This window comes from Caretta caretta, chromosome 14, assembly GCF_965140235.1.
Source record: "Caretta caretta isolate rCarCar2 chromosome 14, rCarCar1.hap1, whole genome shotgun sequence".
Lineage (NCBI taxonomy): Eukaryota > Metazoa > Chordata > Testudines > Cheloniidae > Caretta > Caretta caretta.
Window position 1 is genome coordinate 16,042,402 of NC_134219.1, and position 24,210 is coordinate 16,066,611.

Sequence of the window (24,210 nt, forward strand, 5' to 3'; positions counted from 1 at the left end):
ACCAGCTGCGCATACAACCTGCGGAGAATTTGTTTTGTTAGTGGAAATAAATAAGCAAGGGAAACAGCAAAACTGACTATGCAGCCAGCACTGTCCCAAGTGCAAAGGAAACAAGCTGAATCAGAGGGAAATCACCTTTCAATTACAGTCAGTTATTGTTACAAGTAATCTCAGTGAGTAAAATGTTTTCAGAGAGCAGCGGGATTTTTTCAGTTGAGAGATCAGCTTTGTGCGCTATGATCACACAGGGCACAAGAACCTGACAGGGATTCAAGATTCAAAGTTACCATGGGGTCGGCCGAACATCTTCAATGAAATCGATTGGTTGGTCCTGCTTGAAGAGGAGGAAGACGAAGCGGTGGTAGCCAGTTCCCTTGGCAGGGAATGGGGGGAAGTAATGGCAAATCTCTTTCCCCGAATCTACGTTGTTGCCAGGAATGTTAGTCCTGTGAAGTGCAAGAAATTTTTCAGTCATTATCCAACTGACTGGTTTTCTTTTCTTTTCGCCATCTCTGATCAAAACCATAGCATTGAAGTTGTGCGTGGGAAGATCTGTGGCCTGCTCTCCCCTTGTGTAGCTGTGGGCTATTCCCTGTCATAGCAAGCATGCAGCTACTGGAGACAGACCTAGTCAAGGGAAGCCGCAAATCACATCCATAGATCTAAACAGAAAACAGTAACCATTCCTGGAACTACTCTAGCTTTAGCATTAACAGTGCTCCAGGACAGATGTCTGACCAGCGCTACGCAGGCCAGATGATCAGGGAAAAGCCAGGTCGATGTTTGACAGATTTTGTCTTTGTGGCAACAACATTTCAAAGCTCTGTTGGGAAGCTCTTTCACCATTTCTTTGATCATTTTTCCTCTCACAGGGCTTAGGAGGCCGGGGCTGAAGTCCCTGATCCACATGCATTGCACAGATGTATTGGTTTGCAATACTCACACCAGCCAGTGGACGTACTCAGAATCAGCGTCTCGCAGGTGTCCATCTGCGCACACACACACAGAGAAAAACATGTCTTAATGACAGTACTATTTGTTCGCCTGCTGCCTTATTGATAGGATCTTCTCCAAAGCCAGAATTCCCTAGGTCCAACAGGAAAAGGGGATGATTTCTCCAGACCTTTCAGCTGCTCTCTACCAACCCTTTATTGTGTCAGAAGAACAACTGGAACAAGTCCCCAGAGGATGGAGGTCAAGGCTGTGAGCCAGCAACCCCTGAGTTCCAACCTCTGTGTCGACACAGACTCACTACGTGACCATGGGGGAGTCACTTAACGTTGCTGCACCTCGATTCCCTAATCCATAAAACGGGGACAGAGATACTGACTTACCTACTTCACAAGGATGTTGTGGAAATCAGTTAATGTTGGTAAGAACATTTTGGAAATATAAAGCTCTGTGTATGAGACGTGCAGAGGAGGACAGTCTTCCAGTTACACACAAGATTGGGAGTCAGGAAACCAGCTTTCTTTTCCTGGCTTCCCTTTCAGTGTGTCAGACACTGGGCAAATCATTTCACCATTCTCTATTTCTCTGCCTGAAAAATGGGCACAGTATTGCCATCCTCACAGAGATTTTGCAAGGCTGAACTCTTCAGTGTATGTAAAGAAAATTGTGACACTATTTAGCATTCACATGTCATTTTGCAAAATGACTAATCCCCCCGATTAAAGGTGGGCCAGAGGAGCAGAGTATTGCTATTCCTTCATACAGCTCCACCACCTTCTGCCAAGCAGATCTTTCCATTCTAACCATTCTATGTACAGTTTCTGGAGTGATTTTGCAGGTGTGGCTGAACAATCCCTACGGAATGACCACCCCGCTGCATCGCTCAGGTTACGCAGCCCAAAGTAATAAGATTTTCAAAACAAAAAGAGGATAGAAACATCCAGTTTAAGGCAGTTCTTGAAAGTCTTGATACACACCCAGATTAGTGAGCAGCAGAGTCCACAGGGAGCCTTCATCTGCCTCATATATCACTTCTGGGGGACTGGAAGCCTAAATAAGCAATGTAACGAGACAGTCGCGAACGTAAGAATCCCCAGTAAAAGCTCCAAAGGATTGTTTGCATTAAAATTAGTTTCTTTTTGAAAACCAGAGAATCTGAATTAGTCACTCTGACATAACCTGTACAATAAAAACAGCCCTGACAGAACAAATCAAATCTGGCTTTGCCACAGAACCAACCAATTTCCATCAGGAAAGGCAGGGGAGTTTTATTAAAAGCAAGTTTGCCATTTCATTTAAAAATGAATCCATTGTAATGCTCTTTCCTTATCTTAACTAGAAGTATTTCTAAAGCATATGATTTTCCATTGTAAAAGAACATTCCTCTTAAAGTAAACATCTGTGCTGTCAGGCTAGTTAAACTTTGTGTGGGCACACTTCCTAGTGATCAATTATAAGATACCTCGGTGGGCGTCACAAAATTCCCATGATATACTGGCATGACATGCTCATCATCTAGGTTGTATTCTACTCGCAGAACCACTCTGGGGACGAATATGGCTTTGTCAAACATATCGCGGTATATCCCGTAGTGCTCAGCGACACGCTGCTTATGCAACAGGCCATTGGTTTTCTCCCACTCTGCCTTGACTTCGTCAAGTGGAATCACCACTGCAATTGCAAATAAGGAGTAGTGAGATACGTGGAAGGGTTGTCAAAGCCACCACAGATACAGAAGAAGAGGAAACCAAGACTGCAGGGTACATACATGTCCTGAGGCGGGATGCTCTTTCCATTTCCACACTCTGGCGGTTCTGTTTCAATATCTCTTTTCTCTCCTTCAGTTGCTTTGCCCGTGATGGTCTGTAGTAAGGCAGGCCAATGTCTATCTTTGCCTCTTCATCTAAGGTCAAAATCATGTAAGTGAGAAACCTAAAATAAGCCCCATTCTGTTCTTTCTGTCCAGCAGTCATGGGCAAGTGTGACAGACAAACCAAAAATGCATGAGGGATACAAACAATCAGATGAATTACAGACATAAGCCCTGATCCTGCAATGAGCTCTGTGCAGACAGAGCCCTGTGCCTGCATGGAACTCATAACAAGACTGGGATAGTATTTGGTCCACGCCATATATTCTAGCTGCCCGGCAAATGAGAGACTCTGATACCACTGAAACATCTAGTGTTGTCAGTGCTACTACTAAAGCACAATCCTGTTACAGGTGCCCTCCTTCAAGTGGGACATGGAACAGGGTCCCTTCTGCCAGTCTCTCGTAGAAGATAAAAATCCCAAGGCACTTTCCCAGAAAGCACGTAAGGAATAACTCAAGTGGAACGTTAGCCACGACTTCTCAGTACAACTGATTCTGATGCTCTAGTCAATCGGGGAGCTAGTGCATGAGTGTTGGCTATTCTGTCTGTGCAACCATTACAACCCCAGTATCTAACAATGCTTTGTAAAAGATTTGGAGACATCTAATTATAAAAAGTACCTCACACTCTCGCTGAAGCTCATTTAAGACTGAGTTTTGCTTGAGTAAGTATCAAGCCCGTTAAACAGGTCTACAGATACACCCATGGGTATTTCCACTCCCTGCTTTACAATCACCTAAGCTGTACTGTAGGTCTAATTTAGACTAAATTTTGGGACTGTATCTTCCTTATGTTTATACAATGCCAAGCACACTGACAGCACTCAAACAATATCTGGCTTATAATATTACCTCCTTACAAAGGACAGCTGGATGTGTCTTTCACCTCACTATGGCATTATATAAAACCAGGTCCCTCAATCTTTGTCTATTAGGGTTATTGTTAGATAAATGAGAATAATAAGTCAGATGCTCTTTCGAGATGACTTTGCTCTATAGCATTTGGGAAGGGATGGGTTGGAGAGGTTATGAGCTGTTATGCCTTTTACAAGAAGGGAATTTTGAGTTTACAATGCTTGTAGGTGGTTATTTACTTTTAGGTGTGAAACACAGCTCATTATCTGGCTTGGTTAACTGAAAACTAAGTGGTGGAAAGGCACTCAGGCCCAAAGGCATTTCAGCTCCTATCTTTGAGGATCTGGGACTGTGAGCACAGGGTGGGTGCTCACTACCTGTTTTATGAATTAAAATAAATATAATACATCATTAGAAACTAAAAAGCTACAAACTTCAAAAGGAGGACTTGGAGACCTTATAATTTATTTTCCTTTGTATTACAGGAGCCCCAAGAAATAGCTTCCTTACTCTCCTCCTTAATCTTTGAGTCAAAGGAAGACAAAGATTTAGTTGCATCTGGCAAGCCCTTTCCTTTAAGAGGAAAATTCTAGTCAGTTTCCTTGAAGGGAGCATAGCCTTTGCAAATTTCTACAGCAGCAAGGGGTCTACTACCCACACAAGTGTTTGATCAATCCCTTGTGGAGCACATTTTGGTGCTACATGCATAACTACTGGCCTACAAATAGCTCCCCCTTCCCTCCAGCAACAGAATTGGAAAGTAACTCATCTCCTTCCCCTTGGGTACCTTGCTCTGGTGCGATATGCTTCCTGTATGTTTGCCACCAGTGAGTCTTCTTACTCTCCTTTTCAGCCACTTTGAAATAGCGAGTGAAGCTGCGGTATTTCTCCAATGTCTCCAAGTTGCTGACATCTATGTCTTCATTAGGCATTGGCCCTAGAGGGGCTGCCCGCTTGCAGAGAGCAGCTGAAAACACAGGAGGTTTTCATTTTCCAAAGACACTGACAATCACATGCTAGACAGACAAGATCAGAGCAGGCTTAGACTGGACGAACAGTACAAAGATGGTTTTGTGACTACAGCATAGCCCTGGAAGTTAGGAGACCTGGGTTTTATTCCCAGCTGTACCCCCAGCCTGCTGTAGCCTCGGGCCAGAAGCTTAATTTCTGTTCTCTCAGCTTCTCTATCCGTAAGATGATGATATACAGCAGTGCATGTGAGGCTCAGTCCATTAACCTTTGTACAGTACTTTAACATCCTTAAGGGAAAAGTGCGAAAAAAAACAAACTTTGATATCAAGGACAAGTTTCTACCATTTCCAACACACTCTACTGAGGTTTATACACTCTGCTCATCACCATGGTACCTGGGCAGTTTAATTTTGTGGGAAGGGTAGGTTAAATTTTCCTCCTTGGTGTGTTTTTAAATTACCCCTCTTCCCCCACATACACTTTTAAAAAATTGTTTTCAAGGCAGCGAAATATGTGAACACTCCGATGGGTTCCAGGACCAAGTTCTACCGTCCCGGCCAGCTGCTGAGACAGCGCCATTCCTCGTGCTTACAAGTGGACCTTTCCATTACATAACTATTGAGGATAGTCATGGCCACGCAGAAATGGATTGTTTCTCCAGTAACCTGAGCCAGTTCTGTGGAGGGCTTTGAATTTATATTAAGATCAAAATACGTTGCTTATTCTCAGCCCCTAGTAATTTTGGGGGTGATCCAGCACACCATGGGATCAGTGCAGTAAGTTTGATATTACCCCCCAAATTCAGAGCAGGTGGGAACCCTACTTGTAGCTGCACAGGCCAGCGTTCTTTATGCATGTTTTACAAATGGGTAAGGAAGGAAGCGAGCCCCCAGTGGCCAGCACAGCAACGGGGTGACCATGTGCTGAGATGCTACATCAATTCCCCATCCCACTGCACTCCTGCTATGTCACTCGCAGTCACTGCAGCAGGCAGAGAGATGTCACCACCACACTGAACCAGCACTCTGATGCCACCATGGCCCTAAAGGGGGTTACAGGCCCCGGAACATCCAGCAAGCTGCATGTCTGTCATTGGTAGGGACTGGGGCAGCTCAGGACAGGCAACCGCCCACACAGCAAGTGGGAGCTGGGAAGGGAACCCAGATGTGCAAAGGGCTGTCCCCGCTCTGAAACCCTGGGACAGATGACCGCCCTGCATAGTGAGTGACAGCTGGGAAGGGAACCCAGGCGTCCGAGACGCTGCCCCTCTCAAACCCTGGGACAGATGGCCGCCCTGCATAGTGAGTGACAGCTGGGAAGGGAACCCAGGCGTCCGAGACGCTGCCCCTCTCAAACCCTGGGACAGATGGCCGCCCTGCATAGTGAGTGACAGCTGGGAAGGGAACCCAGGCGTCCGAGACGCTGCCCCTCTCAAACCCTGGGACAGATGGCCGCCCTGTATAGCGAGTGACAGCTGGGAAGGGAACCCAGGCGTCCGAGACGCTGCCCCTCTCTGAAACCCTGGGACACAAGCCTCCCACACACAGCGAGGGAGAAGGGAACCCAGGTGTCCGAGAGCCCACCCACCCCGGAATCCCAGAACAGGCGGCTGCCCCCATATGTATCTCGGGAACTCAGGTATCCGAGAGCTCAGCCCCCCACCCCGGGCGCACCAGCCCCCGTGCTCCCGCTCCGCCCGGCGAGTCAGCCCCAGGGGCCCGAGCGCCGCGTGGCTCCGGGGATAAGAGCGATCATTCACCAGCGGTACTGAACGCCCGCCCGGTCCGTATTCCGTACAGCGCCGCGCTCAGTATGGGCGCCGCCATTTTGCCAGCGCTGCGACGCCGATGACTAGAAGCCCCCACCGGGGCACAGCATGCCCCGCATTACGTCTGCGAGAGATGGGGCTGGAAGGGCTGTCCAAGCTAGTGCCTGACTAAAAATGTTACAAAATATACCTAAAAAGCAGGTACAGCCTCATTATGGGGTGAAGGACTAGACACTCCAACCCCAGGCAGAGCGCTGCCATGTATTTATTTCACCAAGGCAAGTATGATTGCCAGCTACAAAATGGGGTCCTGATTAACAGCTGCAGGCTGGCGTGTTACTCACCGGAGGAGTTTGGCTGGTGGGTTGCAGGCTGCAGTGAAGGGCAGTGGGCTTGCTGGTGGAGACCACGCCAGGAGCCTGGGAGGAGCGTTGAGTCATTCTCATTGCTATATAAAGGGAACTGCTGGGCAACCTTACCTACAAGCAGGGCTACTAGCTGCTGCCTGTAGTACGCTTGGTAAAGATGATGGTGCCTTTTCCAGCATTGCTAGCTCTTGTGATTGTATCACCAATCCCACACTTGTTGATATATTTCGTAAAGCTCGAACTGCTGGAGTCAGGTGATCATGTGAGAATCTGTCCTTTTTTTTTTTTTTAAGTTTCTAGTCCTTGTGATTTTTTTTTTCAGAGAAAAACTTGAAAATGGAAGTGAGTGCAACCAAAAGATTCAGAAACCAGATGACAAATTAATAGAACTCCCCCATTATTAGTTTTTTTTAAATCCCATGAAATGTTGGGGGCCTGATATGATATTTGAATGCTTGAGGTTGGCAATACTGCCTTCATCCCAAAGCAGTACACGGATCACATCCCCTCTAGGTTTCAGAGTAGCAGCCGTGTTAGTCTGTATTCGCAAAAAGAAAAGGAGTACTTGTGGCACCTTAGAGACTAACCAATTTATTTAAGCATAAGCTTTCGTGGGCTACAGCTCACTTCATCGGTTCACTCCCAGATGCTGTCTGCTGGCAGAGACAGGATACGGGACTGACTACATGGATCATGGGTCTGGTCCAGTCTGGCAGTTTTTATGTCCCAATTGTGGACAGTACATGTTACTTGACTCCTCAGTTCACAGAGCTGAGAGGCAGTAATCCTCCACTTTGGGGTTCTGATGTGACTGCATGTGCAATACTGTGTGCATTTCAGGGCCCCTCATTAGCATAGAAATCCCAGCACAAAGCAGGATTCCCTGCAGCTCCAGTGTGAGCATATGTGCAATGTGGCATTTAGTTTTTCATGTCTCACTACCATATGTACCACTCTGTCCTGCAGTAGCAGAGGGGATGGACTGGATGACCTAAAGGTCTTCTCCATCTTTCCTGTTACTGTATCATTCAGCGCTGTCCTAGAACAGAACAGCCTTGTATTGTCCTAGTAGAAGGAATTTAGGCTCTGCAGACTATCCTCGTCTATATAGGTTCTCACCTTAATGTGCCTTCCGCTGAGCACTGTGACTAACATCTGTTACACTCAGTTTGTTCTCTCTCGGTGGAGAACTGTGTATGCAATGGTGGGCTTTATTTTGTGGAGGATTTTTTTTTAAATGTACACGCTGCTCTGGGTTTGTGTTTGAGAAGACAGGTGCCTTACACTTGGAGTGGAGGTGGTGAGGTGAGTGGTGGTCCTTAGTTCCTGGGCCAGTTCATTTCACAGGCTGGGACTGGCCCCCAAGAACGCTGAGTTTCTGACACAGGAAAGCTGGAACCTGCCATTCCATTGAGCCAGAGGCGTGCCATTGACAACTATGGTCTTCATCCTGGAGCTTTCCAACCTTTTGGATACCCTGGGCCCAGGTCATTGAGTGTCTCAAAGACAAACATGATTGTAATTACCTGACAAATTGTCTTAATTAGAAATAAAAAGAGCTAGGAAGGGATGTAATTAAATGAAGAGTTGGTCAATTGAGATGAAGGGAGCAGTGTGAGGAACTACTCAGAGCAAAACCATCTCCCTTGTGGCCCATTACAGAAATAAATAAGGGGGATACAGTTAGGTCCTCTCCATGCATCAAAGTTTAACTGCTTTGTGGTTATATTTGTAGTTCCACTATGCACTAAGGCTCCTGAAATGGGACCCATGCAGACAGACCCCCTGCACCTGCAGAGAGCCCCTTTGTTTATAGTGGAGCTCTGTGCTGTGGTCCACACCCATGGATCGGGGCCAGAATTAGTAAAACTGCATCAAATGCTGGCAAGCTTCCACTCACACAAGAGCATCAATCTCTGCAAGGTGGCAAGGGGAATTGTCACAGCCAGGCTCCTGTACTGGGCAGAAGCTTATGTGTGAATCAGACAGAGTTGAGGAATGTTAGAGACAAAGAAGGAGACTATTTGGGGGGCGGGGGGGGGGTGGATGCGAAAAGTAGCATCTGGATTAATTTGAATGTGTTGGTGCACAGGGGTTTAGATGAGCCCGTTGGGTTCTTTTCTCAGCTCCACCACTGACTCCACCTCTCCGTCTTCAGTGGCATTGCACTGATATCACTGAGAGCAGCACCTGCCATCCTCTCTGGCTCATCTCTGCAACAAAGACCACAAACAGCTCAATTACAGGAGGAGGAGTCACAGAAACAATTTAGACCCTGAATCAAACCAGCCTTGTCTCCAAAAAGGTCAATCATCCCCCCCAAATAGTCTCCTTCTTTGTCTCTAACAGAACAATGCCAGGGCCACTGCTGTACTCGAAGACTGTGGGATCGATAACACACAGGCACAGAAGCTGATCATGGCGCTGTCCAAGCCCCCTTAGTCCCCTGCTGCACCTTAATTCACTCCGACAGAAGCACAGGGCTAGATTCTGAGCTGACACCAATCTAGAGTTACTCCGCTGAAGTCAATTTGAGTTGCTCCAGATTTACACAGGCGTAACGAGATAAGAATCCAATCTGTGGTATTTGAATCTGTCCGTCCCCATTATCTTCAGCTTCTCTTTGCTTCCAATCACTCAGCACATAAATGGCACCCCAAATAAGCAGCATTTCTCTCCTTGATGGGTTGGCAAATGGATGATAATGGAGCATGACAAGGGTGGTTAAATGCACAGCCCCCTGTAAATTACTCCACTGAGCAGCCAAGAAAAAGAAAGAGCACTGTTCTTTCGCTAGCTGCTGGTCAGTGGCTAGGGCTTTTGTTCTTCTTACAAGGCATTTGGATTTTACTGTATTTAAAATATAAAAGCAAAAGCTGGGAGTGGTGAGGAGCAGATGCAAAGAGACCAGTTTCTCCCTTTGGGTACATGCTGCATTTGAGAGTTATGAAAATTGAAGCTTGTCTTCAGACTAGCAGAAAACATTTGGCACGGCGAGCACTCTTCCCCTTCGTTAGCAGCTAAGAGGCTCTTGTGTTCTTTATCCAAGGTCATCGTGTTCTTACAGCAGAGTGGGAGAACGGCTCTGGTATTAATGTGAGAGCAGCACCATGGCTCTTTGACTGAATCACTCATGACGGCAACAAAGAGACACCTCCCATGCTGCATCAGCAACCAGGAAGCCAGGCTAATCGGAACATGCGTGGCCGAGAGAGAATCCACAACATGCTGCAGACACGAGGGTCCTCGGCTGGATTTGAAGCAGTGACCCAGCATTGGAAGGCTCTATGCGCCTTTACCAACCCCAATAACGTAATTCCCCTTCCCAATCAAACTAGCTTCTTCTCCAAAGGTACGGAACCTGCCAGCAGCCCACAGCATCTCTGCTAGCCTGCTCAGGCCTAAAGCCTGGCCTGAAGCCGTCTAGACCACAGCCACCCAAACCTGACCCAACCCTGAGTCATTCAAACCCAACCCTTCCCTTGAACCTTCATCAGCACTGCTGCTGCCTCACCTGTGGGGCTCAGCCTGGTGGGGCTTCCTACTCCCCACACCTGGGGCCAGTGATCTGTCTCCAACTGCCTCCTGTCGGGGCAGGGAACGCAGCAGCCGTTGTATGTGCCACGCCTGTGGCCTACCGCTGCCTCGCTGTGCTGTGGAGTGAGAGGTGCTGGGACTCATCAACACACTCCCCAGCAGGCAGAGCACCACCTGGTCAGACAGCCACTGCCGCACTGACCCTATGGGTGGGAGGAGGGGATCAGAGACGACCTGACCCAAGCCCAGGAGTATCGGGTTGTATTTCAGACTCAACCCAAACCTGACTGTGACCCAGGGACCTCTTGATGCCAACTGGCAGAGCGCGTAAGGGATCCCCTGGGCCAGGTACATGCATAACTGTTTGCCAAAGGGTGGCATGCAAGGTCTCTACCGAGAGCCAGTGGCCCATCGGGCACCATAATCATTGCAAAATGCACGTACGGAGGATAGTTAAGAGATATTTGTACTGAAAACGATATTCTTAAGTTAAAACTGGCCACCAGAAGGTGAAAAACAGATTTTGAACAGGCAGAGGGGAGGAAATGTTTGCGTCTCTGGCTGGTCATGGTGTATTGCATGTCTAACGCTGTAAGTCTATTTGCTTGACTAAGCCGGACGCTACTGAAGAGATTGTAAAGTCGACAAGAAAGGAGCACACAGGAAAAATAGCAGGGGAGATCCTGTTTACAGCTAAAGCCAAGAGATTGGAGGTGGTGTAACTTAGGGTGCAGAAAAACACCCTTCATGGAGGAGACAAGCTGAACGTGTGACTTGTTTGAGGCAAAAGGGCTCACAGCCTAGCTGGCTGAGAAACGTTGGTGAGCAATACTATAAGACATGCAAGTAACTAGCCATGGCAGTCTAGGCTCTAGCATGCGGTTATGATTTTATTTTACATTAGGGCTGTCAATCGATTAAAACAATTAATCGCTCTGTTAAACAATAACAGAATACCATTTATTTAAATATTTTTGGATGTCGTCTACATTTTCAAATATATTGATTTCAATTACAGCACGTTCACGGTAGAGACTGCACTACAGTACCTGTATGAGGTGAACTGAAAACAGTTATTTTTACAGTGCAAATATTTGTAATAAAAATAATATAAAGTGAGCAGTGTACACTTTGTATTCTGTGTTATAAATTGAAATCAGATAATTGAAAATGTAGAAAAACATCCAAAATATTTAATACATTTCAGTTGGTATTCTATTCTTTAACAGTGCGATTAAAACTGTGATTAATTTTTTTACTCACGATTAATTTTTTTTGAGTTAATTGCATCAGTTAACTGCGATTAATCTACAGCCCTATTTTACATATAACCATTTGCTTCCAAAACTTGTACTTGTTACTACATGACTATATTTCGCTAAATAAACTGTTACTTGTTTTCACTACAAAAATATCTGTGCTGTGTTAAACGGAGCAGTGATCTGAAGGGACATGGGTAAGCTGGACAGTACTCTTCTGTGGAAGCAGCATGCCTGTGAATTCTGCAAGTCCCCAGTGGAATAGGGGCTGGGTATGCGAGGGTTGGAATGTGCCCAGCACTTGCCTGTAGAGAGAGTGGGGCCTGCATAGGCCTGGAGAGAAGTGCTTTTGTTGCCCATGGCCAGGGTTGGGGAGCTGATCCTATGGCATAGATCAGGCTCTCTCATGCTAAGGGCAGGGGTAGCAAGGTGCCTCACACCCCTGGGTACCCTCAGGCAGTGTCACACTGGCACTTGAAGTCAGGTGTTGTTGGGTTAGGGTCAGGTTAGGTTGCAAGGCTCTAACCCAGCCTATGATTGCTATGAAAGGGCAGAGGGAAGATAGCAAAGCATCAAAAACACATAGATGCAGTGAAAGTGAAGTGAACTATTCCTAAATCACGAGAACTTGGTTCCTTCTTGTCTCCTTCCCTCTTCCCTTATCACTCAACATCCAGCCTTAGACACGGCCATGGTACAGCAGATAGGGTTGCAGTGAAAATGAGTGAGGGTGCGGGAGAGTGAGCAATGGATGGAGAGGGGCTGGAGTGAGTGGGGGCAGGGCAAGCGTGTTCAGTTTTGTGCAATTAGAAAGTTGGCAACCTTAGCAGTGGATGAGCCACCCACTGGCTGGTTCATGGCTAATGTGAAATGAGCGTGGTGGGTCTTAGGCCATTTCTCAGCACACAAGTCTGCACATCACCATAACCCACTACCACACTTGAGGCTCTCAACAAAGGTGCCAAGAGACAGGATAAATTATAAATGGTCCACGGAGACCGAACTACCTTCTCAGGCTGAGGAGGTGGTCCCTGCTGGTCATGACTGAGTGCAATGCATGGAAAGTTTGCACTGGTTCAGCCCATGCTGTACCTGTCCTGGTGGTGTGTGTGAAGATCTCTAGGTGCTCTCACATGGGCCAGTGACTCCATGGAGACCCCTAAGGACTTCGCTATTGCCAGGCTGTTGTACGCGGAAGGTGCTTCGACACGACGGCAATAGGCAATAGCATAAAACCAAGAGAGAGAGATAATGAAAAGACAGTTCAGGCTCTGAAGGGCTCACAGCTGAAGTAATGGAAGGCTTTAGGCTGTAGGGCTCTCAGTCGGACGTAGTTAAAAATTCACACGCAAAGGGGTTTTTTGGTTTTGTTTTGTTTTTTAAACTAGCTGCTGCCTGGCTGAATGTATCTGACAATTTGTTTTTCCATCCATTCACTTTTGGATTTTTTTACATTACAAAATCCCCTGTTGTCTTCGTAGAAAAAGCCAGCTCACCCAGTGCTGCCCATGGGGCTGAACTCCTCATGCTGTCTGGGATGACAAGTTGTAGGAAGCTTTCTTCAGGGTCTCTAGAAAGAACTGCTCGTCTTCCAAGAAATCCCGGTCCTGCAGAGAGAGATGGGAAGGGCCATCACTGGTTGTGGCTGGAACTCCCTGAAGGTAGAGTACAGACACCCACATGCCTGATAGATCATCACTGTCTTGGGAACCGACATATAAGGGAAGTATCAAAAGCAGTCAAAGCCTAGGCTTTGAGAGGGGAGTGCAACAGCAAGCACAGGTACTTACTTTATAGTAACTGTGGTTCTCCAAAATGTCTTGTCTGTGGATCCCAGTTAAGGCATGCATGAGGCACATGTGCACCTTGAATGGGATCCATACAGACAACGGGAATAACCTTTCTTATAGGAACGTGAGGATTCTGAGGGATCAAAGCAGAATCCCAATTATGCAGGGATGGTGGGGGGAAGAGCAGGCGAGTGACTGGAGAACCTGGAGAGAATGGGAACCTCAAAGCACCAAAAGAACAGGGATTAACCACCTTGATGTGGCATCTTCCATCTGAGGATGTCAGAAAACTGGGTCTGGAGCAGTAAATGCACCCCACTCCAGTGGTGAATAAGGCTGATAACTTGCAGCCCAAATGGGGCAAGCCAATTGGTAGCTTTGACGATCTGATTGTCCAAGAATTTATGAGAGTCATTACGTCTGTTGTTCATCCACTTCTGCTTTAAGTGTATCAGGGAAACACCAGGGTGGCTGGTCTCTAAAATGACCCTTTTGCAGCACAGCACAGAACAAACAGCTTCACTGCCCAGCAACAACCTTCAGAGAAAAATCCATCCATCGGCAGGTGGCACTGAGCCCTCACTTTCTCTCTTCCTGGGAGAGTCCGAATGGTTTCAAAGCCAAAACCTTTCCAGCACAGCTCAGGAGCAGACCTGATGTTGGGTCCCTTTTACCTCTGACCAAATGCTATGGAAGCTCATCTTACCTGCTCAGCTGTGTGCTTCAGCAGCACTAGTCTGGCATACAACTCAGCGGGTCCCGCTCCTGCTGTGCCCTGGGTGCCCCCTGTACTGCCAGAGTTGTGCCAAGGTAACGCGATAACAGGAGGGGAGAAATCTGCCAAGGAAGCACAATAGTGAAGAATACACACACGGTTAGAGCAACGTGGGACATACGTGTCTTCTATTCAGAGAGACTCAGAGGGAGGGAGGGAAGTTGGACCCACTAAGCTTTCCTAGTATTACTGCTGTTCCTGTGTTTTCATGTCCTGGTGGAGCATGGCAGCCCCTCTTCCCAGCCTGGGACCTGAGGAAATTGTGGGGATTGATTATAATGATTATCTGGCACTTCTATAGCCTCTTTCATGCAAGAATCCTAGAGCAATTTACAAACATTTAATTCACCCTCTGGAGTACGTAACTCACGGGTCCCATTTTACAGAAGGGGAAATTAAGGGAAGTTAACCAATTTTCCCTGTCCAATGCAGCAAGTCAGTGGCGGAGGCAGGAATGGAACCCAGGAGTCCTGACTCCAATCCCTTGCTCTGACCACGAGCCCAGCTCCCTCTTGTGAAGAGGTGACTTCAGAACTCGACTCAGGTCTTTATCCTTTGAAAGCCAGAGAGCTGAACCACAGAGATGCCCACCCCGCCTGTGAGACAAAGATGCAGGAGGTGCTGTCCCTTCGGCCTGGTCCACACTTACAAATTAGATCGAGCCAGGGTTGTTGCTCAGGGCTGCGAAAAACGCCGTGCCCCAAGCGCTGTAGCTAGGTTGACCTGACCCCCGGTGTAGACCCGGCTAGGCTGACAGAAGAATTTTTCTGTTGACTTTGCGACTCACTTTTGGAGAGAGGGATTAACCTCCTTCCGTTGATATAGGAAGTGTCTGCACTACGGCGTCATAGCTGCAGTGCCATAGTGTAGACATGCCTTTCCTCTCATTTCCTTGCTCACAGGAACACGGGACTGGAGAGGGCCTCTTGGGTCACCGAGTCCAGTCGCCTGCTATCACAGACATCCCCGGCACATCGTCCTGGTCACACATTTATCAAACTCCACCTAAAAACTAGTTTGGTTTCTTGCCTCCACTCCTCCTACTGGAGACTGTTCCCCAACCTCTCTCCTCTGATGGTTAGAAACCTGCTTCTAAATTTCCAGCCTAACTGTCATCATGGCCAGTTTATTCCCATTTATTCTAGAGCCAACATTGTCCTTTAGGTTAAATAGCTCTTCTTCCTTCCTGGGCTTCCCCACTGCTGTATTTATAGAGAGCAATTACTGAGAACAACCACTCAAGAGCTTTTCTGCTGGCAGGTGTGAAGGAGCAGCTTACAGTGCATGGCGGAGAGGCTCATGGTTTGAGCACCTGGGTGTGTCACCCGGGGCTTGGTCAGGAACTGCACCGGGCTGTTCGGAAGCTCTTCTCGCAGCTGTTCAAGCTGTCTCCTTTGATGAGCCAGGTTCTGGTGCTCCTACCCCGCCCGAGGAGAGAGAGGGAGGGAGAAAGGCTGGTTTAATAGGGTCCGGCATGTTGCAGCACATAGAAAAAAAACGAGAGGGGAAGCGCGAGGATCTGATTGCCTGGTGCAGGTGCTGCTCCTGCTGCCTCAGCCGCTCCAGCCGCTGCTGCACGGTACGCAGCCTCGTCTGATGTTCTGACTCCACCTTCTTCGCCTCCAGCAGGGCTCTCTCCCCCTCCTCGTACTTCTGCGAGGACAGCTGGGGGACACAGCAACACAGAGCGTGGGTGGGGGCCGGGGAAGCAAGGGCGTGACGGCGCCCAGCGGGGAGGAGAAAGAGCCGTGGAAACGCCTCTGGAAACCCCGGGTCATTTTGTGTTAGACCATGATGTCCTGGACACACTCATCCTCTGCTTACTCACCACGCTAGTCAGGCAAGTGCAGCAGCAGGACAAGCTTCCCCTAGGCCACGCCACTCATGGGTCTCAACCAGGACCTGGGGGATCTCTCAAGGATTGAGTGGGTTGCTCCATCTCCATGGCTCCTCTGCCAAGGCTTGTTCCACTGGGAACTCAAGTGAGACCAAGTTCATTTCACACAGGCCACCCAACAGCCACCAGATAGGAATGGCTCTTGGTTGCCAGGGATCTGGCCTGGATTTGAATCTGTGTCAGAGGTGGAGGGCTCTGTATCCCATCTCTTACCTCCTGAGCCATCCGGGTACTCTCCACCCCCTCCCTCACTATGTATCAGACACACAGATCCTTGTATTGTGAAGCAAGTCTCTGTAGCCCTTTGTTGTTTCAAAGTGCTAAACAACTAATGAACATTCATGTCAAGAACCATCGCTCCTGGCTGCTGACTTCTATAGCTCTTCAGCCAGAGATCCCCACAGGTTTTATCAAAGGAGGGAGATATCACTCTCCCCCTATCACAGATGGAGAACCAAGGCACAGAGAGATAACTGAAGGGCCCAAGGGCACCCGCAGGAGGTCAGTGGAAGAGTGGGGAACTGAGGTCCCATTCTCAAGCCCCTACACCACCGTTGCCTCCACTTCCTGTGTGGCCTTTCCTGGATTCTAATGGGGAAGGACTGTGGGTGCACTGACTGCAAGGGGTGAAGAGAGGAGGAGTCGTGGTCCTTCCTACCTTGCTCATGCTGTCAATCTCCTCTGCCCTCTGTCTGACGTGCAAAGCAGCTGCATTCACCCTTTCCTTCTTGAATCTCAGCTCCTGCCTCTCCTGCTCCACAGATTCCCTTTCTCTAGCCAGCTGCTCCTCCTCAGCCCGCAGCTCACTGGCCTTGATTTTCAGATCTGCTTGTTCCTAGGAAGAGAGCATCCGTGGTGGCTCTATATTGGCTCCTCTCCCGAGCACTCAACCGAAGTGCTCCAAGAGATCCATGATAGAAGAGCCCCCCCCCCCGCCCCCCAAACTCCTGGCCCGCTGGAGGGTTGTTCCCTGCTGTACACTTACGAGAGCGCTGGCTTTGTTGTGCAGGGGAAGATCCCCCAAGCATTAGTGTGCAGGCTCTTTCCTTCACCCTGCCCAGACAGAGCAGCTGGCTCAGGGATTTGGGCCAGGAAGGGTTGGAAGGTTTCACTTCACCTACATTATTCAGGGCTCCATTTCCCCCCACAGAAGACTCCTTCCCATGGCAGGAACACATGCTACAGGCAAAGTGCTGCATTCACCCTGCTGAGATGGCTGTGCTGCTCAACAACCCACAGCTAGTGGGGTGGGAGACCACCACACACTGCACCCCTCCTTCCCTGCCCCAGCAGCTACGTCCCCGATGCCGAGAACATGCACCAATGCTGGTAATTTGTCAACAGTAATAATATTAGCACTGAATTACGAGTCACCACCCAGCGATTTATAGAATACTCCGACAATGGAGATCTGCTCTTACTCTGCCATCATCTGTATACCTGGAGAGAGAGATTTCCCCATGGTGATGCTCAAAGGGGGCGGAGCAGGGACCACACGGAGGTAGGGGGGAGGATGCAGGAAGGAATTTACATCGTTACCATGTGGAATCACTGAGTGGCTGGGGAAGAAACATGTCAGCGAAGCTCTGTCAGACTGTCCAGCTGCTCTAACCCATCAGCTGACAAAGCTGAATTCAAGCCCTGAAGGACTGAAACGGGAACTTGCTTCACCGGGGTACCTTTGCCAGGGTCATGATGGCACATTCCCTCTGGGACTCTATCTGCAGGGCGCGGTCGACGTCACGCTCTGTCCGCTCCTTGCTCAGCTTCTGCTGGGTATGGAACTCTGACCACTCCATGGCGAGCTTTCGACGCTCCTCCGCGCACTTCTGCATGACCGACTTCTGCTCCTCCAGCAAGACATTCTGCCGGAGCAAAGCATGAGAGAGATGCAACCAAGTCCTCCAAACCAGAGAGATGTAGGGAAGGTTGGCTTGAGGTCACAGAGAGTACCCCTTCCACCAGGAAGAGCGGAAAAGGGGCTCCTTACGGTGCTCTACAGACTGAAAAGGATTCTTGCTACTAAGATTCCTGCTGCTGCTCCTGTGGATTGGGTAACATTCTTGTATCCAGACAGTGGAACCCCCTCTCTGTAATAGTGGGGCAGGGTTTTGCACTGTTCCCACAACACAGCAATGAAGCAGAGGTAGTGACAGATGTCACCACCCTTTGGTGAAGTCTCTATCAAACATCTACTGAGTTTAAACGGGAGTGCTTTCCAGGAGGGAAGCGTTACAGCAGTGGGTTTTAAAAGTACCGAGCGACTAGTACCGTCCACTTGACATTTTTTTCCTGCCTTCAGCCACAATCTGTGGCTTCTCTCGCACACGTGACCTAGTGCATGTCATTGTTACTCTGTGCAACAATCAATGTCTGCAAAACTCAGACAAGCCTACCACCTTCCTGCTGACCTCATGCCATCCTGACGCCGCCTCTGTCATGCACGCTGTCAATCACCGTGCCACATCTCTGGGAAGAGCAGATAGGTGCTACCCCAGCAAACACGAAATGCTCCAGCTCCAGGAGCACATGCACCTTGCCCAAGAGCGACAAGTAAAGTCGGACAGGTTCACATGCTGGCTTAGGGTTCTGATTGAGCAGGAGGGCAAGATACTGCCAAGTAAAGCTGACGGTACCGTGATGCCTCACTGAAGTCCCAAGCGGTTAATCTCCAAGGGGAACTGCTTTCCCGCCCCCAAATCTTCTACTCCTATTAGGTTAATCTCCCTGAGCTATGCTAAAATCTATTATTTCCATCCTGCCCTTTGTCCTGTGCTCTTTTGCCAGCAAAAGGATTTTTCTCCTGGCCTCGATGCCATCTGAATTAATGCTACATAATGGGAACACTTCCTCCTTGAGACCATCACCTTTGTTAAACATCAGGACACCTGACCTTTGCCCGCTCCAGCTCTTCCCTCTCCATGGTCAGCTGCTGGGTCATCACCCTCCGCTGTTCCTCTAGCGAACGCTGTAGAGATTCCACTTTGGCTTGTTCTGCTGTCACCCTCCAGCGTTCCTAGAGTGTGGAGACAACAGCGGATAGGGGCAAAGCAATGCATGGGTTATGTGAGCCTATGGTCCATTCATGCCTTAAACGGAAGCTGTCATAAATATAAAGGGAAGGGTAAACACCTTTAAAATCCCTCCTGGCCAGAGGAAAAACCCTTTCACCTGTAAAGGGTTAAGAAGCTAGGATAACCTCACTGGCACCTGACCACAATGACCAATGAGGAGACAAGATACTTTCAAAGCTGGAGGGGGGAAAAAATAAAAACAAAGGGTCTGGGTCTGTCTGGGTGATGCTTTTGCCGAGGACAGAACAGGAATGGAGTCTTAGCATTTAGTAAGTAATCTAGCTAGATATGCGTTAGATTATGATTTCTTTAAATGGCTGAGAAATTAAGCTGTTGTGAATGGAATGGATATTCCTGTCTTTGTGTCTTTTTGTAACTTAAGGTTTTGCCTAGAGGGATTCTCTATGTTTTGAATCTAATTACCCTATAAGGTATTTATCATCCTGATTTTACAGAGGTGATTCTTTTTACTTCTATTAAAATTCTTCTTTTCAGAAACTGAATGCTTTTTCATTGCTCTTAAGATCCAAGGGTTTGGGTCTGCGGTCACCTATGCAAATTGGTGAGGATTTTTACCAAACCTTCCCCAGGAAGTGGGGTGCAAGGGTTGGGAGGATTTTGGGGGGGAAAGATGTTTCCAAACAACTCTTTCCCAGAAACCCGATTAGACATTTGGTGGTGGCAGCGAAAGTACAAGGGCAAAGGGTAAAAGAGTTTGTACCTTGGGGAAGTTTTAACCTAAGCTGGTAAAAGTAAGCTTAGGAGGTTTTCATGCAGGTCCCCACATCTGTACCCTAGAGTTCAGAGTGGGGAAGGAACCTTGACAGAAGCAGATATTTTTCCACCACCACCTCTATTTTCTTTGACTTCAGGGCAGGGCCTGAGCCTTGGAGGTTCAGGCCCGGCCCTGATTTTTTCCCCCACCAAACAGGAAGACAGTTTTTCACCTGTGGAAAAAAAAACCTGGCCTCTTGCCATGGCTGTCCGTAGGTTAAGGGGAGTTCCCGTATTGGCTACAGAACATGCAGGCCCCCCGGCCAGAGCCATAATCAAACACAGGCTGAAGACACAGGTTGTAGGCCTCGCCTCACCTGCTCCAGGAGACGAGTTTGCTCACTCAGCCTGGCCTCCATTTTAGCGATGACCTCCTGCAGCCGGCTCCGCTCCTCCTCCATGTCCCTTTGCTGCCGCGTCAGTCTGTCCTGCAGCACTGAGGGGAGAAAAACCACCGTGCAGCAAACTGCAGCCATTCACAGGCTAATCCCACAGTCCAGCGCAAGCCACCACTGTGTCCGTCTTGCACAAAAGTTGCAGGGCCGGATCTTCAGCTGGTTTAAATCAGTGTCACTCCAATGGTGCTGTGCTGGTTTACAACAGCTGGGAACTGACCCTCAGTCCCAGCTAGCTGGGATGGATCCTCCGCTGGGAGTGTTGTCTGGCTACAGGACATTCCTGGGGAGCCGCTTTCAGCACAGAGGATCTTTGGCGCAGTTGTCTTGCTCAGGTACAGCCCTGGGCAAGCCATTGTTCTTTTCAGAAAGGTAAGGGCGTAAGAGACACACAGATGGGAACATCTGCTGGAGCGGATGGATGATCTTGTGATTAAAACACTGGACAGGGATCTGGATCTAATTCTCTGCCACAGACTCCCTATGTGCTTTTGGGCAAGTCATTTAATCTCTCTCTGCGCCTCAGTTTCTTGTGTGTAAATGGGGCAGAGATCATCTTGCTCTATGTTTGTACAGTGCCTAGCACAATGGGACCTGGTCCGTGATTAGGGCTCCTAGATGCTTCCACAACACACGTCTCCTTTTGGACTGTAAGTTCTTTGGGGGCAGTGACTGTGTGTGCATACAATGGGGCTCTGATTGAGGTTGGGGCCCCTAGCTGCTACTGTAATAAATAACCATGACCGTGATTGCTAGAAAAAATAAAAAGCAGGTACCCCTGAGCTGTTCATCCCGCTGACGGGCTCCAATCTCGAGCTCCTGCGACGTGTTGTGGTGGGTAGCTTCCACTTTGTAGGAGAGGTCATTCAGGTTACTGGAAAACTTCTCCATCTGCTCAATGATGCCGTTCAAAGACCTGCAAGAGGAAGGAGCAGGGCCACAGTTATGTGGTAGCTGCATCGGTTCACACTGGGTTCATGTTTTCAACGTTATCTTCATGTGATGAGGGGCTAGAAAGGTTTACTTTAAAACAAAACCTTAGATTTTGAGCCCAACTCCAGGGCAAGGGGTGGCTTCCTGGGCAATAAATATGCACTGCCTTGCCTAGGAGCTTGAGTGGGTACGATAGCTTTGTCCTGAACCTCTCCTGCTCAGTTAACCCCTCCCCTCAGTAGCAGCAAAGGACAGGAGCTACTTTTTCTCGGGGGTAATGTAGAGTCCTTCAAACAAAGCTCATTTATTGACTGACAGAGCTTGAGAGTTGTTGAGGGCAATTTACTCGCTGAGCCAGTGGCTTCTGTGCAAACACATCATTGACGTCAGGTGTTCTCCCTCTGGTTAGGTTCCTCCCAGCACCCCAGCCCTGACTACCCCTGCAGACAGCCCTCCGCTTGGGGACCATGCCCATAGATTCCAAGGCCAGAAGGGACCACTGTGACCGTCGAGTCTGGGTGCGTGTGACTATTCCCCAGCTGTCCCATGGAGAGCTGTCAGGTTTATGGAGCTTGCTGTGAGAGAGCATCCCAGCTCTGTAGCAACTCTGTTTTTCAGAGACTCTCTGAGCCCTGAAGGGAAGAAGCAACCTACTTAGCTGCTTGCTCTTCTCCTTCAGAACCAGAAGAGGAACCCAACCTCCCATCACGGTCTATGGTGGGCGGGTGGGGAGCTGAAGGACCAAGGGAAGGAGGCCGTGCTGGGTGGCAGCCGGTACCTGGTATGGGAGGTAGCACTGGTTACCGCGTCAATCTCCTGATCTTTCAGTCGTTTCAGCCTTTGTAGCTGCTCTTCATGGTCTTTGCGCATCTCCAGAATGGATGCCCTGTAGGACTCAGAGGGGAGGAGCCCGTTAACCACATCTAGTTACTTACGTTCCCTGCGGCATATGCCGCAGTCGGTGCTCAGACACACGGCCCTCGTTGCCAAGAACCCAGAGAAACACACAGCGAGAGCTGAACGGCTGATCTCGGCCCCCGGCTGCAGGCGATTGCGGATGGTCACTGTGTAAGCTCATGGAGACAACTCATTCCTAGAGGAAATCTGCTCCTTCCTGCCCAGGCACGAGCAGAAGGGTGGATGGGGGAAAATAACGGCCGTGCAGCCCAAAGGACCCTACGCAGGTGCAGGTCATAGAATCATAGAATATCAGGGTTGGAAGGGACCCCAGAAGGTCATCTAGTCCAACCCCCTGCTCGAAGCAGGACCAATTCCCAGTTAAATCATCCCAGCCAGGGCTTTGTCAAGCCTGACCTTAAAAACCTCTAAGGAAGGAGATTCTACCACCTCCCTAGGTAACGCATTCCAGTGTTTCACCACCCTCTTAGTGAAAAAGTTTTTCCTAATATCCAATCTAAACCTCCCCCACTGCAACTTGAGACCATTACTCCTCGTTCTGTCATCTGCTACCATTGAGAACAGTCTAGAGCCATCCTCTTTGGAACCCCCTTTCAGGTAGTTGAAAGCAGCTATCAAATCCCCCCTCATTCTTCTCTTCTGCAGGCTAAACAATCCCAGTTCCCTCAGCCTCTCCTCATAAGTCATGTGTTCTAGACCCCTAATCATTTTTGTTGCCCTTCGCTGGACTTTCTCCAATTTATCCACATCCTTCTTGTAGTGTGGGGCCCAAAACTGGACACAGTACTCCAGATGAGGCCTCACCAATGTCGAATAGAGGGGAACGATCACATCCCTCGATCTGCTCGCTATGCCCCTACTTATACATCCCAAAATGCCATTGGCCTTCTTGGCAACAAGGGCACACTGCTGACTCATATCCAGCTTCTCGTCCACTGTCACCCCTAGGTCCTTTTCCGCAGAACTGCTGCCTAGCCATTCGGTCCCTAGTCTGTAGCAGTGCATTGGATTCTTCCATCCTAAGTGCAGGACCCTGCACTTATCCTTATTGAACCTCATCAGATTTCTTTTGGCCCAATCCTCCAATTTGTCTAGGTCCTTCTGTATCCTATCCCTCCCCTCCAGCGTATCTACCACTCCTCCCAGTTTAGTATCATCCGCAAATTTGCTGAGAGTGCAATCCACACCATCCTCCAGATCGTTTATGAAGATATTGAACAAAACCGGCCCCAGGACCGACCCTTGGGGCACTCCACTTGATACCGGCTGCCAACTAGACATGGAGCCATTGATAACTACCCGTTGAGCCCGACAATCTAGCCAGCTTTCTACCCACCTTATAGTGCATTCATCCAGCCCATACTTCCTTAACTTGCTGACAAGAATACTGTGGGAGACCGTGTCAAAAGCTTTGCTAAAGTCAAGAAACAATACATCCACTGCTTTCCCTTCATCCACAGAACCAGTAATCTCATCATAAAAGGTGATTAGATTAGTCAGGCATGACCTTCTCTTGGTGAATCCATGCTGGCTGTTCCTGATCACTTTCCTCTCATGCAAGTGCTTCAGGATTGATTCTTTGAGGACCTGCTCCATGATTTTTCCAGGGACTGAGGTGAGGCTGACTGGCCTGTAGTTCCCAGGATCCTCCTTCTTCCCTTTTTTAAAGATTGGCACTACATTAGCCTTTTTCCAGTCATCCGGGACTTCCCCGGTTCGCCACGAGTTTTCAAAGATAATGGCCAATGGCTCTGCAATCACAGCTGCCAATTCCTTCAGCACTCTCGGATGCAACTCGTCCGGCCCCATGGACTTGTGCACGTCCAGCTTTTCTAAATAGTCCCTAACCACCTCTATCTCCACAGAGGGCTGGCCATCTCTTCCCCATTTTGTGATGCCCAGCGCAGCAGTCTGGGAGCTGACCTTGTTAGTGAAAACAGAGGCAAAAAAAGCATTGAGTACATTAGCTTTTTCCACATCCTCTGTCACTAGGTTGCCTCCCTCATTCAGTAAGGGGCCCACACTTTCCTTGGCTTTCTTCTTGTTGCCAACATACCTGAAGAAACCCTTCT

At 48.8% G+C, this 24,210-nt stretch overlaps 1 protein-coding gene across 11 annotated transcripts in view; it reads right to left on the minus strand.

The window, feature by feature from the left end:
• The window catches only part of LOC125621892 (large ribosomal subunit protein mL38), a 54,883-nt gene that overhangs the window by 1,883 nt on the left and 28,790 nt on the right, over nt 1-24,210 (minus strand). For 5 of the 11 annotated variants that reach the window (XM_075119291.1, XM_075119289.1, XM_048819298.2 and 2 more), the window contains 10 exons: nt 21,999-22,106; nt 21,064-21,203; nt 20,210-20,328; nt 18,938-19,060; nt 17,724-17,909; nt 16,703-16,879; nt 15,675-15,812; nt 15,427-15,565; nt 14,079-14,209; nt 10,824-13,189 (listed from right to left, as the gene is read on the minus strand). In XM_075119291.1, the coding sequence (XP_074975392.1) occupies nt 13,106-13,189; nt 14,079-14,209; nt 15,427-15,565; nt 15,675-15,812; nt 16,703-16,879; nt 17,724-17,909; nt 18,938-19,060; nt 20,210-20,328; nt 21,064-21,203; nt 21,999-22,106 (1,345 nt within the window). In that variant the 3' untranslated portion in view covers nt 10,824-13,105. Of the gene's footprint in view, nt 1-287; nt 447-943; nt 990-1,928; nt 2,002-2,413; nt 2,623-2,719; nt 2,855-4,465; nt 4,646-6,409; nt 6,547-7,357; nt 9,000-10,823; nt 13,190-14,078; nt 14,210-15,426; nt 15,566-15,674; nt 15,813-16,702; nt 16,880-17,723; nt 17,910-18,937; nt 19,061-20,209; nt 20,329-21,063; nt 21,204-21,998; nt 22,107-24,210 lie in introns of those variants that run through there. The other 6 variants (XM_048819301.2, XM_048819302.2, XM_075119288.1 and 3 more) reach the window with 4 other exon arrangements.